The following is a 15985-nucleotide window of genomic DNA, read 5'->3' as shown; positions in this document are numbered from 1 at the left end:
GCCTATGCTTTTCTTTCATTTGCTTCGTCTCTTGACGTTCTTTTTTCTCATACCGAATCATGTTTTCAGCTTTTTCCACAGGTGCGCGCCGGTATGTTGAGCCATCTTTCACTTACTCTGAAAACGAAATGTTCATGTCTGAATCAGTCATTTTTTCCACTCTCCTTTCCCCCTGTTTTGTCCTGTCTGCTTGTCTCCTTCTGTATGTTTCCTGAGTGAAAATGGGCTTTTGTCATTGGGTGTTGATTAATGTGTGACCCGCAGCTCTTGACAACAAATACTTTCTTTGCTACAATTTTTATTCCTTTCCTTTTATTTGAAATACACACTGTCTTCTTGAAGGAATACAGGTGCGTTTAGTGGCAAAAGTCATAGTTAATAGTTAGAATTGGACACTAAAGTGCATGTGACCAAATAATGGCAGTCGCATTAGTCCTCTGTTGGTCTTTTCTGTAAATGGTTATAAAGCCTACTGGATCATATTATACAAATTTTTCTGAAAAATCTGTTCCACAAAATCTACTGATTCTGGTTAACGCCCCCCTTCAGGTCGTGGTTCACGTGTGTTTTAGCTGTGAAATATTTACTGTTTTTTTTTTAAGTAAACAAGAATACCTTTAATATTGTTATTGATATTTGAAGATGAACACTTACTGGACTGAAGCACGTTAGGTTTATTTGATTATCCATACACAATTGTTTAGACAAATCATATTAAAATGTGAGTCTCAAATATAATCCATCAGGCTTTTGAGGAATGTTTATTTTAACATATTTTAACCATCATTAGCATTAGATTCATAGCATTGCGTTGTTTTTCCCTCCACAAGAAAAAACTACAGAACGTTGATCATAAAAACTAATCATTTAAATATAATCTTGGCAACTGAGATTAAAATGTAAAATGTAACAAATTTTCCCATTTCAGGCTTTACAGAGATATTTCCATCATTTGCTTGTTAACAGCCCTTAGAAATAAGACATTGTGACGTATGGATGTTTTCTTTGCACACAACTTCCAAGGCGCTTCCCACAATGTAAGTTTTAAACTTCTACTATAGTGTATTAGTCACGATTAAACAAATCAGGAAAGAAAACGGTAAACTTAGAGGTCATGTGAGTGTTTACTCTCATAGTTTGCACAAGCTAACACTGCATTTCATCATGTTCTCACACAAGCGTAATATATCCTTGTAAAAGTTTTTATTACAGCTCCCGCTGTGCACGAATCTGCAGCAGAGAGCCATAAAAAGTGTGTTTTGATGAATCTTCCTCCTCATTGCGGCAGTCAGAACAAAGTGTGCGTGTAATTAGAGGAGCGTTGTTTACACAGAAGCATGCAGCGCTAGTTGTTTTAATTAGCGCTTTCAAAGAAAAACGTACCCTGTAAGTACACCCTGAAGATATAAAAGCAAAACATTTTTCCACATTCTTCCTGCCTACTAATCCAACCCGTGGTTTTTTCATATTGAAGATACTTTTTTTCGAGTTTTAAAGCCTGGTGGGAGTGTTTCCGGGTTAGCATATATGGACTGGAGGTGTGTGTGTAGACACCTAGCATGCACACTAATACGCTGATAAGGATGTTTCCCTACTCCATAGATCCAGCCGGGAGAGGCCTTCACTGTGTACCACACCAGCCCAACGCTCTCCAGCTTATGCAAACCAGTGGTGCTGTGGACCCAGCAGGACGTGTGTAAGTGGCTGAAGAAACACTGTCCCCACAACTACCTGACCTACGTGGAGGCCTTCTCTCACCACGCCATCACAGGTACTGCACAGCTGCACACACAGTATCAGGGCATTTCAAAATTGTGTTTTTCACACTTGGAAATGTCATGGAAACGGCTTTAGGATATTTTGTAGATATAGTTCATGCATAGGTCATGTCTGATTTGCGAGGGAATCATTAGCTATGTTTCCATCCACCTATCCTTATGCTAATGTTGAGACTTGGAACGCCAAGATGTGCATACATCCTAAAAATGTGGGAAAAAACCACATATGTGCCCAATTGAGGCAGATAATTGTTTTTATCCGATAAGACGACATGCGCATAAACTATGATGGAAACACATTTACGGAATATGATGCGCAACTAAAAAGTCATGTGACTTTGCCTCAACAGATCATGATGTGATTGGATAACTGGACTAACCAGCAGACCAATTTTATTGCACAACATCTCAAATTTTGTGTTTGTCTTTTTGAGTCATCAAAAAATCATCTAAAAGATTTGGTACAATGACCTCCCAGAAGTGTCTAATTTGATTGGCATCCGAACATCAGGCACCTGAACGCAAGTTAGCATGACAGTGTTTGTTGCGTTTCATTTGCTCGCCCTGAGACTCAAGTAAATATGTATAAAAAAAGAGTCATAATGGCTTCCTTGGTTGCAGAAACTTTCATTTTTTATTACAGATATTTTGCACCAGTTTCCTAGGAAGTGACAATTTTCTTGAACACATTGGATGGAAATGCTGATTTATTCACAAATGTTTTATGGGGTTTAAAGGTGAACTATGTAGGTTTTTTACCTTAACTGAACAGCTTCGGAGTCATTGGAATGGTTATATACTTTTTTCAGGTTGAATGGTGGTCGTCTCGAACCCCTATCGCCTGTGAGTGGGAAAACCACCCTTGCCACTTTGGGCCGGCGTGCCACCATACGCGGTGTCAGGAAGTATCGCGTGATATCAGGTCTCGCGATGTAACAAATTGCTTTACGGCAAAAAGAAATCTGCTAAAATTCTGTCATTATTGCGCTCCCTCACGCTGTTCGAACCCGAATGAAGAAGACGTTGTAAAGAATGTCCCGTCTGCTTTGATGTCGTTGATCTACTAGCCTCTGGTATCTGAGAGTCCCCAACGAGTTTTTCGACAGTGTTGTCAAATATCTATTCTGAAGCTGTAGGGGGAGCTCTAGAGAAACCTGCCAGCAAAAAGCGAGAATACAGCGAAGAAATTCCCGAACCTGCATAGCCCCATAGATATATATATAAACACTAGATACCTCGTACGCGCTGTTGGCCAATGGAGGTCGAAGGCCGCACACGACGGCCATCTTGCCACAGGGGGCTCGCTCACTCGTAACATTGTGTTGTATGATGCATGTACTTTTTAAATAACCATAACTTGCTCAATTATCTACCGATTTTCAAACGGGTTGGTTTGTTATAAACGTCAGAGATGTAGTTATGACACTGCGTACTTATGAATAATTATAATATTATATTTTTCAACATGTTCAAGCATCCAGAATTATAGCCATGTTAATAACGTTTGTAAGAAACCAAACCGTTTGTAAATCCGTCAAGATTTCAGCGAGATAAGAGTATTTGTGTTCGTGCAGATCATTCACCTTACAGAAAGCTTCCCTGTGACAAGATGGCCGCCCTAAGATGCCGGAAGTGACTCCGCCTTAAGAGATCTAGTGTTTATATATATATCTATGCATAGCCCTGCTTTAAGTACTAGAGGGGTAATAGGCAAACAAAACACACCTGGGAATGATCACAGAACTAATCAACGAGGACAGGAAACAGGAACAGAAACAGGGTCAAATGCAAACTAAACGTCCAAAAGAAATGTTATTTATAATACATTAAAAAAATCGAGTTAACGTTTCAGTTAACGTTAATTTGATTCCAAGTAACAATTTTAGTTTTGGTTAGTTTTATTTAACGATAATAACCTTGGTCGATATGAAGCAAAATGATTTTTAAATCTGACTGTCCAGTAACTCTTTTATGAAGCTGCCGAGGATAACCCCGGATCCGCAAAGCCTCAGCCTGGACTCTCTGAGGAGCAGCTTTGGCAGACCACATCCTCTAACACACTCTCATCCAACTCCCAGAGCCGTTCTCTCACTAATGGACAATTATACACCGTAATGTTGAGCCATTTGTCAAATCACAGTCATTTCCATGAGGCCTCACCATCTAGGGGTCACCGGAGCGGAGCTTCCATGTAATAAAATAATTTTACACTGCCATCCGTACATTTGTTCCTGGAAATTTAGCAGTGTTGAAGAAGAGTCGAAATGGATTTACCTTAGGTGGACATTCACAGCCTTTGTTGTTTGTAATATTTGTGATGTCAATCTCATATGAGTGTCAAGCCATATGAGCCATGTGACGTCTTCTAGCCAATCAGTAAAGAGTTGTGTCTTAGGATGGATGGTTTGTATTGGGGATAATGACACACAGGTGAAACTCGAAAAATTTTAATATATCGTGCAAAAGTTGATTTATTTCAGTAATTCAACTTAAAAGGTGAACCTTATATATTTTATAGAGTCATTACATGTTTATGAAAACCCCAAATTCAACATTAGAATATTGTGAAAAGGTTTTCATAAGCTGTAAGCCATAATCAAAATTATAACAAATAAAGGCTTGAGATATCTCACTTTGCATGTAATGAGTCTATATAATACATTAGTTTCACATTTTAAGTTGAATTACTGAAATAAATGAACTTTTGCACGATATTCTAATTTTTCGAGTTTCACCTGTATGTCAATGATAAAGAAAAAAATCTAGTTTAAATCACATGATTGCAAATCATACGGGTTTGAGCAACTTTTATACCACTTTCAAGAAAAGTTTAAATTTAATTAAGCAAAAATAAATAAATAATTTATCAATTAATACATATTAATATACATTTTTTACATTTTTTACATAGTTACAATTTATTGTTTATTTAAAAATATATGACATTTTACAACCTGAACAAATTTTCTGATATTTCAAGAGACTTATTGACCTTGACACACATTCATAAGGGTCTTCTCTATATTTTAATTTCCTGTTTTCTGTTTTTTTTTTTTTTTTTTACATTTATTCATGTTGGTCATCCTATATGGTTTTGATATGGTGGACAAAAATAATATTTTAACAAAATCTTACTTCTAAAAAGTAATAATAAAAGATTTAGCCAAACTACTTTTAATTTGAGAAAAGCCATTATTTTAATGATGCCTTTTTTCTTAATTATGATATTAGGATAGTTGGATCAGAATGACATTTGTTGCTTTATGTCACCCCAAAAAAAATAAAATAAATGTTTTCTTCAGTAAAAAAAAAAACACGTCATCAATGTTTCATTAATAGATTAATAGATCCATCAAATAATAATAAATAATAATAATAATTAGACTCATTGTCATTTCTTGGTTTTAAGCATTCAACATTCAAGAATATGTGTATAAGAGATCTAACTCTCAGGTTTTTACAGCTCAAAACTGTATATGAGCATATAATCAAAGTTCAGCATAGATCAAAATGACGGGTCATTTGTTCTCCTGTGCAGTCCCTGGTGCATGTTTTTAGGGTTGTGTGTATGCATGCCGTGAATCTTCCTGTCCTTCAGACAGTGACGGTTGAGCACAAGCACTCATTTTAGCAACATTACATTTAGTTGGGTTGGAGTGACAAATGTGCGCCCCCTCCAAATGCCCCTTTAAGTAATTCATCCGGGCGCCGACACTGGCTAGAGGCCTTATTCTATTATCTGCACTATTATTTATTGCTTCATATATCAAGCCTCTTTCTAAGATGGTGTGTGTCTCTAAGTGAGTGTTTGCGTGTGTCATTTTCCTCGGGTCATTGGCACTGTAGCTGGAAGCACTGTTACACACACTGTAAAACACTGACTCATGTCAGACAAGACCGTCGCTTGCTTCAGGCACTGAGTGTTTCTGCTCCAGCATAGTTATTGGTCTTTCGAGTCAGATGTTTAACAGCTGCAAGTGTGAATTGCCTTGCACTGCGTCCACATTCATTTCTAGTAAGTACTACATCTTGTAAAATGAATCTTGAAGAGCCCATGAAATCAAAATTGCAGTTTTGTAGCTGTCAGTCAGTGTCTGTTAACTTTAAGGTCATCGGGGTGCTAGTGTACTCCTAAAAGTTGGCAAAATAAACTTGAAGCAGATTAGAACACATGATAAGACACATTTAGCAGATAAACAGATAAAATGTTGTTTTATAAGTCTTTTACTTGTAGAAAACCCCGAATATTAATGGCATTAAAAATACACAATGGCAACTCATACATACAACGACTTAAATACACGTCTTCTATGATAAACATGTTTAAACGTGCAGGATAATATAAATATTTTATTCACGAAAGTAATTCTGATTTAAAACTCATTTCGATTTCCGCTTCGCGTCTGGGTCCTCATCTTCCTGTCAGGGGTTATTTTGATTATTTTGAGAGAACCACCGGCTTGGATGTACATTATCTCTTACTTAAACTTAGGTAATGAGCAACAACACATGACATATTGCACAGTTTATTTAACGAAAATAATGCCAAAATGGAAAAGCCATTGGTAACATACACCCTATGATTCAGTTGCTTGTAGAGCCACCTTTAGCAACAATAACTTGAAGTAATAATTTTCTATATGACTTTATCATATACGCGATGCAATAAGATCCAGCGACAAATAATTTGTCTGTCCACACTAGACGCGGTGCGACTGCGAGATGCGTACAAATCAATCAAAACCCACAGCCAATCAGAACAGCGTGTGGGCGGAGTCTCGAAGCAAGTGCACAGCACCAGAGAGTAATCTTGATGGCAATCGCAAGAAAATGGATAAGTAGCTAGTAGCTACATAATCAAATTCACAAATATTACACCATTTAAACATTATTCAAATACATAGGCTACTGAGTTACTAAAACAATCTTTGTCAAATAATACACTTGTTTCTTCACAGTTTGAACGTTCTTGTTTCCATTTGTTTAATTTCAAGATCTGAGGTGAATTATCCATTGTTGCTTTTACAGCTACAAAGCTGGAGCACTAAATGATATCCAAAGTCACATTACACGCTTTTAACATTTAAATAAAGCACATAAACAGTACCTGAGATTATCATTCCCACACTTTGTGTGTGTCGTTCCAGCGCGACGTCACAGAAAAATAGAAACCGCTATTAAAATAGAATCGTCGCGTGTCGCCGTCGCGGCTGGTTAGGACAAAAACTCTGATTAACATGGAAAAGACGCCTTTATTGCGTGTCCCGGCGTCGCATGTAGTTCGGACACGGTGTAAGCTGTGTTGCCATGTTCTTTTTAGTGAGAAGAGGCTCCAAGCTAGCCATCTTTTTCTAATTGTACTTCCATGAACTACTATTTAACATGTTAACTGAGGATTGTAGAGTCTGAGGTGTAGTTATTGGGTGTTTTGCGATTTCTTTGAGCATTGAGCAGAGCGGTCTGATCTTGGGGTGAATTTGCTTGGACATCAACTCCTGGGAAGTGGAATGTTTTCCACTTGTGAATTATCTTCCTCACTGTAGAATGATGGACTTCAGATTGGTTGTAAATGGCCTAGTAACCCTTAGTTTGATGGCAGCAACAATCGCTTCTCTAAGATCATTGCTGATGTCTTTCCTCCTTGGCATTGTGTGAACACACACCTGAAGGCTCCAGACCAGAAAACTGCCAAAACTTCTGCTTTTATAGAGGTGATCACACTTACTGAAGATCAATTAATCAAAGACATTTGATTAGCAGCGCCTGACTGCTACTTACTCTCTTAATTCCTATGGAAGCAGTAAGGGTGTACTTTGTCACACATGGCTTCTCCATTTTAGCCTAGGTTTTGTTACAGAACCATAACACAGTGTAATTAGTCCTGTGTTGTTCATCTGAGGTCGTATTTACCTAATTTTAAGACCTGCCAAAGACCAGTATGTTCTGATATGTAAAACAGTACAATTCAAAAGGGTGTCCTTTCTTTTTCACATGACTGTATATGGAATTTGTTATTGTCATCAACTAAACCGTAACCAGTTTTTATACCTAAAAAAAGTTTAAATATAGGCAATTTTAGCAAGGACCTACAGTAAATTAAACTAACTATGGAAATCTGCAGCACATACTTACATTTATGGTTGTTATATAAAATGATTGATCGAACAAACGAACGAACGAACGAATAACTAGACCTTCATGATAATCAATAAATCTCTTAAAATATCCGATAATTTGACAAACCAAAGTTAGTTCACCACGTAAAAATTACTTTTTAACCCTCACAATATATTTTAAATGTTTTTGAAAAATGATGAAGTCTTTAATCTGTGTGTATTTAAAGTGTACTTTTTATAATCATTTATAATATTTTCCTTTTATATATCTTATGTACTCTCTTATTTGCGTTGACCCAGTAGCAAATCACAATTTTGCTGGGATGGATGATATATTTTTATCAAGTAACTAAATGTCTTTTCAGTCTGCTTGTTTGTTTGTTTGTTTGTCATACATATAAGATAAATGGATAGAACAGTGTGCTTTTTAGGCCCAACTGTTTTTCTTTTTCCTCTATACTCCACCTCATCTTGTTTTTTGACAGCGCCTCTATCACTATCTTCAGGGCATTATTTGGGAGCGCATTAAACCTGTCTTTAGGGAATTCATTTCTGCTCTGTTCACCTGTGCTGTCTGCTGCACAAAAGACTCAGACAAACAGCAATTCTGGATAAAGTGTTTCTGGAGGGCTGAATTTAAAAGCACTGAATTAGCGTGTGTGTGTGTGTGTGCGTGTTAGAGGTTTATAAAGCAAGCCCCTCAATGTCGTTCAGCATCAAAGCGCCGTATCAAAATTAAAAATGCAATGCATCTTAGAAAAAACAAAGTCCAAATATCAGCCTCAAGAAGCACCTCTGGCTGGTTACGGACGTTTCCATTATCCTGTGTAATGCTGTTAGCATCACCCATGCTCTAATTGTTCTTCCCAGCCTATTGTGAGTGACTGAGAAGCGAATGCAATCCCCACAGTGATGTGTGAATTCTCAGAGCTGGAAACTGGGTCAGTGTTTGGCCATGACTGTCCCCTAAAGCCCCAGGGGCAACTGGAGGTTGGGTCAGTGGGGCATCTCTGTCCAATAATACCCCTTAAGCCTCAAGTAGTTAAACACACCAGGAATTGATTTTAACAGCCTATACATCAGGCTTAATAAGATACACTTCAGTAATTGGTGCTTTTTAGCATGAAGATGGATCTATGGAGAGTGCGGGTTGAAAAGGTTGTCACATTAGCATCGTCCTGAATTTGTTCTGAATTAGATGGTTTTATTTTGGCAAACAAGAACTATAGAATTCATAATGAAGATAATAATGCATAGAATTTACCCTAAAATGACATCATGTTCAACAATGTAATATTTACCACTGTATATAGTAATATAACTTACAGTTCAATCATGACAACTTTCAAAGTAATTTTGGCATGTTAATGAATATGGCGAATTAAAAGTTGGTCTTGGTGAACTAGATCTTCTACGCTGCTGCTGTTGCAGAGGAAGTATGGACTTGCTATATAGACATACATACATATGTTCCATAGCAGATCTAGACAGGTGTAGCTGGGGGAGGTGGAGGGTTTCAGGGGAACTGTGCAGGACTAGCCTACAGCAAACACTGAACCAGACTTTGAAAATCTTGAGCAAGCAATCTCATTGGCTGTAGGATCAGCAGAGGCCAATCAGCTTGTCCCATGCGGTAATGATGTGATTGCTTGCACATTACACCGTGTCCAAACTACACGCGACGCCGTGACACACGATAAAGGCGTCTTTTCCATGTTAATCAGAGTTTTTGTCCTAACCAGCCACGACGGCGACACGCGACGATTCTATTTTAATAACGGTTTCTATTTTTCTGCGACGTCGCGCTGGAACGACACACACAAAGTGTGGGAATGATAATCTCAGGTACTGTTTATGTGCTTTATTTAATGTTAAAAGCGTGTAATGTGACTTTGAATATCATTTAGTGCTCCAGCTTTGTAGCTGTAAAAGCAACAATGGAGAATTCACCTCAGATCTTGAAATTAAACAAATGGAAACGAGAACGTTCAAACTGTGAACAAACAAGTGTATTATTTGACAAAGATTGTTTTAGTAACTCAGTGGCCTATGTATTTGAATAATGTTTAAATGGTGTAATATTTGTGAATTTGATTATGTAGCTACTAGCTACTTATCCATTTTCTTGCGATTGCCATCAAGATTACTCTCTGGTGCTGTGCACTTGCTTCGAGACTCCGCCCACACGCTGATCTGATTGGCTGTGGGTTTTGATTGATTTGTACGCATCTCGCAGTCGCGTCACGTCTAGTGTGGACAAACAAATTATTTATCGCTGGATCTTATTGCATCGCATCTGGTTAGGACACGGTGTAACATGTAAAGGACCTAAGTCTGCATCATCTAGTTTGCATCTAGCATCTAGTGACTGAACTAGATAATTAACCAAGTTTTTACTGTAGCATTTGTAAAAAAAAAAATATTTGTGTGTGTATTACTATGAATAAATAGATGCATATTAAAATATTTTATACTATTTTTTGTAAAAATATTTCTTAAAACTTTGTCATGATAAACTGTGTATTAGTGGTCCAACTGACACTAGTCACATTCATATAAAAACAACTGATAATGAAACAACTGACAAATGAAAAAATGTATACTGTATGTTATGATGCCCCTTATCAAACCACTTATTTACCTCCAGAAAATATGACATCACAACTTTTAAGCCAATTTGTCCAGTTCTGCTCTCATTTAATATTGGAAAATTTGTTGTTTCTTCATGCGTCACATGATTTGACAAACATGACATATCCATATATCACGTAAGGAATAATTGACTTCAGGCCGTTGAATTATTAGAAAAATACTCCGCTTCGCGTCGTGACCGCATTACCACCTCGGGTGTGCATTATTTTTCTAATAATTCAACGGCCTGAAGTCAATTATTCCGCTTATACTACAGTTACCACACCTCGAAATATTGTTCAGATGATGTATTTCAAGACGTTTGTAAAGTTTTTGTCATTAAAACGCTCTTGTATGTAGGACTAATTCCTTGCGCATCTAAACCCATGCTCCGTTGCTAATTCCAAAACGTCATTTTAGAGTTAGTAACGGAGGTTTGAGCCGCTGATAGCAGACTAAAGGCCACTTAATGCTGGACACACGTAACGACTAGAAACTTTCTCTGACTGTGAATGCAGCAGATTTTAAACACCGCTGTGAACACAGACTGAATGCGCTGAACACGCGTGCATGCAGATAAGTATCAAATTACATTCATAACCGGCCTTACAGTAAGTGTGTCCCCGGCTTTATGCAGTTATTAATGCAGTTATGAGAGAGAAAGAAGCATTCGCTTCAATATTATTATTTATTTATTTATTTATTAAATTCGTTTTAATTAATTCGTTCATTCTTTTTTTTTTTTCTATTAGTGACAGACTAGCCTAATAAATGAAACACAACGCCCTTTTAACAAGTAGGCCAATCAATAATTTTTTATTTGTTATATTATCTGCAGCAGGACTATCAATTTATTGAAATATTCTTTTTAATTTTCTATTATATATAGGACTATATAGGCTATATACTTCATTTATTAAAATTAAACTGCATGTTTCCATTGATTGTGAAGTTAGACATTGAAAATCACAGATCAAGCGCATGGGGCTGCAGTTTTCTTGTTATGAATTGTATCCTATTTTCCGTTATTACAGTTGATTACACGAAGTGATATTGAATTGAATTGAATTGAAGACTTGCCGGAACTACTTTAGCCGTGCGGTTCCCTGAATATAATTGCACACCTCAGAACGTTCGTCAACCAATCAGATTCAAGCATTCAACGGCCCTGTAGTATAAATATAGATAACATGGCGATCAGAACACCTTGATAACAGAGAGAGCTGCAGAGCAGAAGGCATTTTGATTTTAATATTTCCAACCCATCACAAGTTCAGGATTTTTCCAACACATTAATTTAGTGTGAGCCACTGCAATTTAATAACATGCAAATGTTATTTCACAATTGTACAGAAAATGTACTTAAAAAATCCCTTCCTATTTCCTGTTCAAGCTTTCTGGATATTATGTGTGGAGATTATAACTGTATATCATAGATATAGAACAAGAGACAGAGCTTAATAAAGTGGTGTCCTGTGAATTGCAGTGATTTACTGTATGGTGGTTCTCTTTGTTTTTGCGCTCTCTCTCTCTGTCTCTCTGTTTATAATTCACCTTGCGATTCAACTTAAGGGCTTTGTTTTTTATTGTACACACACACACACACACACACACACACACACACACACACACACACACACACACACACACACACACACACACGCACACGCACACACATACACACTCACATTGCCCGCTCTTTTATCTCTCTAACCATAGATATGATCATATTTCTGTAGAATAGCTTCAGTTTTGCGGCTGATCTCTTCCACTGTACAGCAAATCACAATAAAGACCCAATAAAATCGAAATTGCTTTTAGTCAACAAGGTTTTGAGTCATTGTCTATTAGTTTTGAGATCATTTATATGCCAGTGTACTCCTGAAAGTTATACAAAGATACAGTATACACTTTATCTCCTTGAAAACAAAACAAAATATATTGACAACTCATCTCACATTCACGGGTGTATCCAGATTTTTTGCCCAATAAAATACTGTTTAGAATGAGAATGTTCGGTTACACTTTATTTTAGGGTGACGTAAATAAGTAAGTACTGAGTAATATTAATTAACTACATTTACTTACTAAAGTTACAGTACGGTTAGGGTTCGGTTTAGGGGTAGTTACTTGTAATTATGCATAATGTACTGTTATTACTATAGTAAATACATGTAGCAATGTGTAACTACGTCAACTTAAAATAAAGGGTTACCGAATGTTCCCTCCTAAGTTATGAATACAACCTTTCTTTGATTAGCAATAGCAAGTAGCAAGTCAATATCAAGTAGCAAGTCACTGTCAGTGTGCGCAAAACGTTCACTTCATCTAATCATTTTGAAAGTGTCTTGCGTCACTCTGGCTGTGACGTAAAAGAAACAAGCCTTTTATTATATCCTGACCAAGGTTAGATTATGACATTGGCATGCCTTGGGCATCTGGGCACAGATGTTTGCACCATCTGTACACTGGAAGCGTGCTGCGTAGTGTGACGCCACACAGCACAACTAGATTTCGACAGTATAATCCACGAGTCTGGCTTGCATTATTCTGCACTTGCTGTGTGGAAGAGCATCTTTGATTGTGATGGCAACAGTCCAAGCTATTATGCACTAGATAATCATAATAATTTCACAATTTATGCAGCTCATCAGTGCCCCTGCTGGTCTTTGGCCTGGGAAAAAATGCCTGACAGAACTGAATACAACCCAGGCTCATTGGAAAAATATTGCTGTGCTAGGTTGCTGCTTGCACGTTTTTGCGACGCTTTCAAAGCAAAATGTCCAGTGAGTGGCATGAAAAGCGTTATTTTTTACATATGCATTGGCTACATGATATCACTTGTTTGTTTTTGCTTCTTGTTTTGATGCGTTTTGATCCGGAGATTCAGGAGATTCAGTACTCTTTCAAAACATCCAACCGTCTCCATTGACTTTGCATTGCGAGAGGCTGCCTCCTTGTCATTTCTTGCCTCTAACAAAAGACAGAAAAATGCCTAAAAGCTGCTGTGTGACAAGGTGTACAGCAAACAAGTAAAAAAAAAACTGAAATAAGTTTTTAATAGCTGTCGAGCCCAAAAAACGAGTGTTTAAGGACATAAAAGTGGATCAAGTGTTCAAGGAGGACCTTAAAGGCAACATTATCAAGCTGCAGACTCGGAGCCTGCTGCATCTACAGTCCCGCACCCAGAGTCCCGCATTCTCAGTCCCCTCGTTTTTCGAGACAGCGCCATCTGCTGTTCGGAAGATCGTATAACACCCTTATCCAAATGCCATTGAAAACATTGGAATGCAAGATTACGGTCTCTTTTTATTTAAAGTTATCCAAATAAATATTTGCGTTCCCTGCTTAATGCATGTACCAAAAAAAATAATAATCATTGTGTTCTCAAACTAACTAATTACCCAGTATTTATTTTTTGAGCGTGGGTGTAATTGAAAGGAAATTACTGATGTAACGGACACAAATACAGATTGAACTATCATCTGAAAAATATTATGTGATATTATATTGCTACAATGTTTTAGTTTGTTTTTGTACAATGTTTCAAATTCCATTTTTTCTTTTAGTTCAACATATAATGGTCTAATTAACATTATACCATGCTAACATTACAAAACCTGTTTTTTGATATTTTGAATGTGAAGCAAAACTCAAATAATAGACAAAACACCAATAATAAACAATCTGTACTTTATTTAAAGATCACCTTAATCACTGTCATCTTGCTGTAAACAGGACAAAGCAAAGAAAAAAGGAAGAAAGAATTGTGTTAGTGACTTTATTTTTGTCTTCAATTGCATTCAAAAAACCTCCTCATTTATAAGTCGCTTTGGATAAAAGCGTCTGCTAAATGAATAAATGTAAAATGTAATGTAAATGCATAAGGTAAAATAATTACTTTCTGGTAGGCAAATGTTGCTTCTTTTCGCATTCTTTTTGCAATCACCCGGTCAAATTCCTCAACTTCACTAAACAAAATAAAAGATGAATGCCATTGTCAAAAAAAGAGAGAGTCAAACTCAAATTCAAAATTTAAGACCCCCCATAGAGCCCATACAGTCAAATTTCAGTCAATACAAATTAAACAAGGAACCCTCAAAAAAGGCCAAATGACACATTCTAGCTCACATGTTAATACCATAGACTGGTTAATACAAGGCATAGCAAATTTGATTATTATAGGCAACTGTATACATAGCCTATGAGTTGTAAATGGCTGGCAACAACTTCATATCACAGTAAAATTAATATTGATCCATTTTAATACTTACGTTTTATAAGAACTAATTTAAGTAGTCTACATAAATTATATAAAGTAAAATAATTACTCCGGCATTAATTAATTCAATAGTTTTAGGAGAAAAGTTCCGATAATTAAAAAAAGGTAAATCTGATTAAATAATTAATGATGACATTCTTTGATATTAACACATATAATGTATTTAATTGGTCTACTTTAATCTCAACTAATTTTATTCAAATTTTTTACAATGGCTTGTCTACAAAAAGTCCATGGTTAAAGGCTAACGTTAGCTATCAAAATATTTTCGGGGGAAAAAGGCGAAAAAACATACATTAACGGCTCAAATTTTGTTACAAACTATCATTACAAATATTAAATAGACTGTTCATATGTTGGTGTATCGATGAGCTATAAAGTAGTTTGATTAAAAAAGAAATCATTGAATAAAATTGACGATACTCACGTTTCGGTTCTTCACGTGTTTATCCCATGATGACATGTCATTATATAGATCAGTGGTTTATCCATGTGTTTATCCGATCCTATTTGATAGGTGGCGCTGTCTCGAAAAACGAGGGGACTGAGAATGCGGGACTCTGGGTGCGGGACTGTAGATGCAGCAGGCTCCGAGTCTGCAGCTTCATACTACTCCTTAAAGGTGCAATCTGTAAGAATGACAGCTAGTGGTCAAAATAGGTAGTGCAGTCCAAATTCAAAATATCAGAGATCGTTGTTTCCCCCGCCCCGTCCTCCTCAGACTCGACGCTCACGTGGTTTGCCAGTTTGAGGACCTGCAACAGGAACGATTGACAATAAAAGACGAAGAGACTCACACACTGTAAGTTGATGAGTTGATTTATCCATGTTTTAATATGCTCTTATTCATTACGATTTTTAGATGGATACCGAGGCTTTTTAGGTCGGGTAGAATCTGCAATCTCTGACCCAGTTTGTTTGCTGGCTACAATACGCTGTTTTTCCTGCCAACTGGCATCCCGGGGTTGTCGAAATACTATTGGGTGAACTGGCAGTGGGCGAGATCACACGGACCAAAACACCGACAGACAACACGGAACGTGTAAAATAAAAAGTAAAATAACTGGCTATAGATGTGTTTTTCAGAGAAACAAGCATGTGAACTGTAAGGCTGGAAAAACTGGTTGGAGAGATAGACTGGTCTATGAAACAAAGAACCTTGCTGGAAATTAACATCT

The 15985-nt window shown here is 36.9% G+C and overlaps 1 protein-coding gene across 5 annotated transcripts in view; it reads left to right on the top strand.

The window, feature by feature from the left end:
* The window catches only part of samd10b (sterile alpha motif domain containing 10b), a 103214-nt gene that overhangs the window by 69248 nt on the left and 17981 nt on the right, over positions 1–15985 (top strand). For all 5 annotated transcript variants that reach the window (XM_079588011.1, XM_079588013.1, XM_079588012.1 and 2 more), the window contains one exon: positions 1603–1771. In XM_079588011.1, coding sequence (XP_079444137.1) covers positions 1603–1771 — 169 coding nt within the window. The remainder of the gene's footprint in view (positions 1–1602; positions 1772–15985) is intronic.

Source organism: Phoxinus phoxinus, assembly GCF_949152265.1.
Source record: "Phoxinus phoxinus genome assembly, chromosome: 18".
NCBI lineage: Eukaryota > Metazoa > Chordata > Actinopteri > Cypriniformes > Leuciscidae > Phoxinus > Phoxinus phoxinus.
Note: the sequence above shows the minus strand (reverse complement) of the source record. Positions and strands in the feature narration are given on the sequence as shown.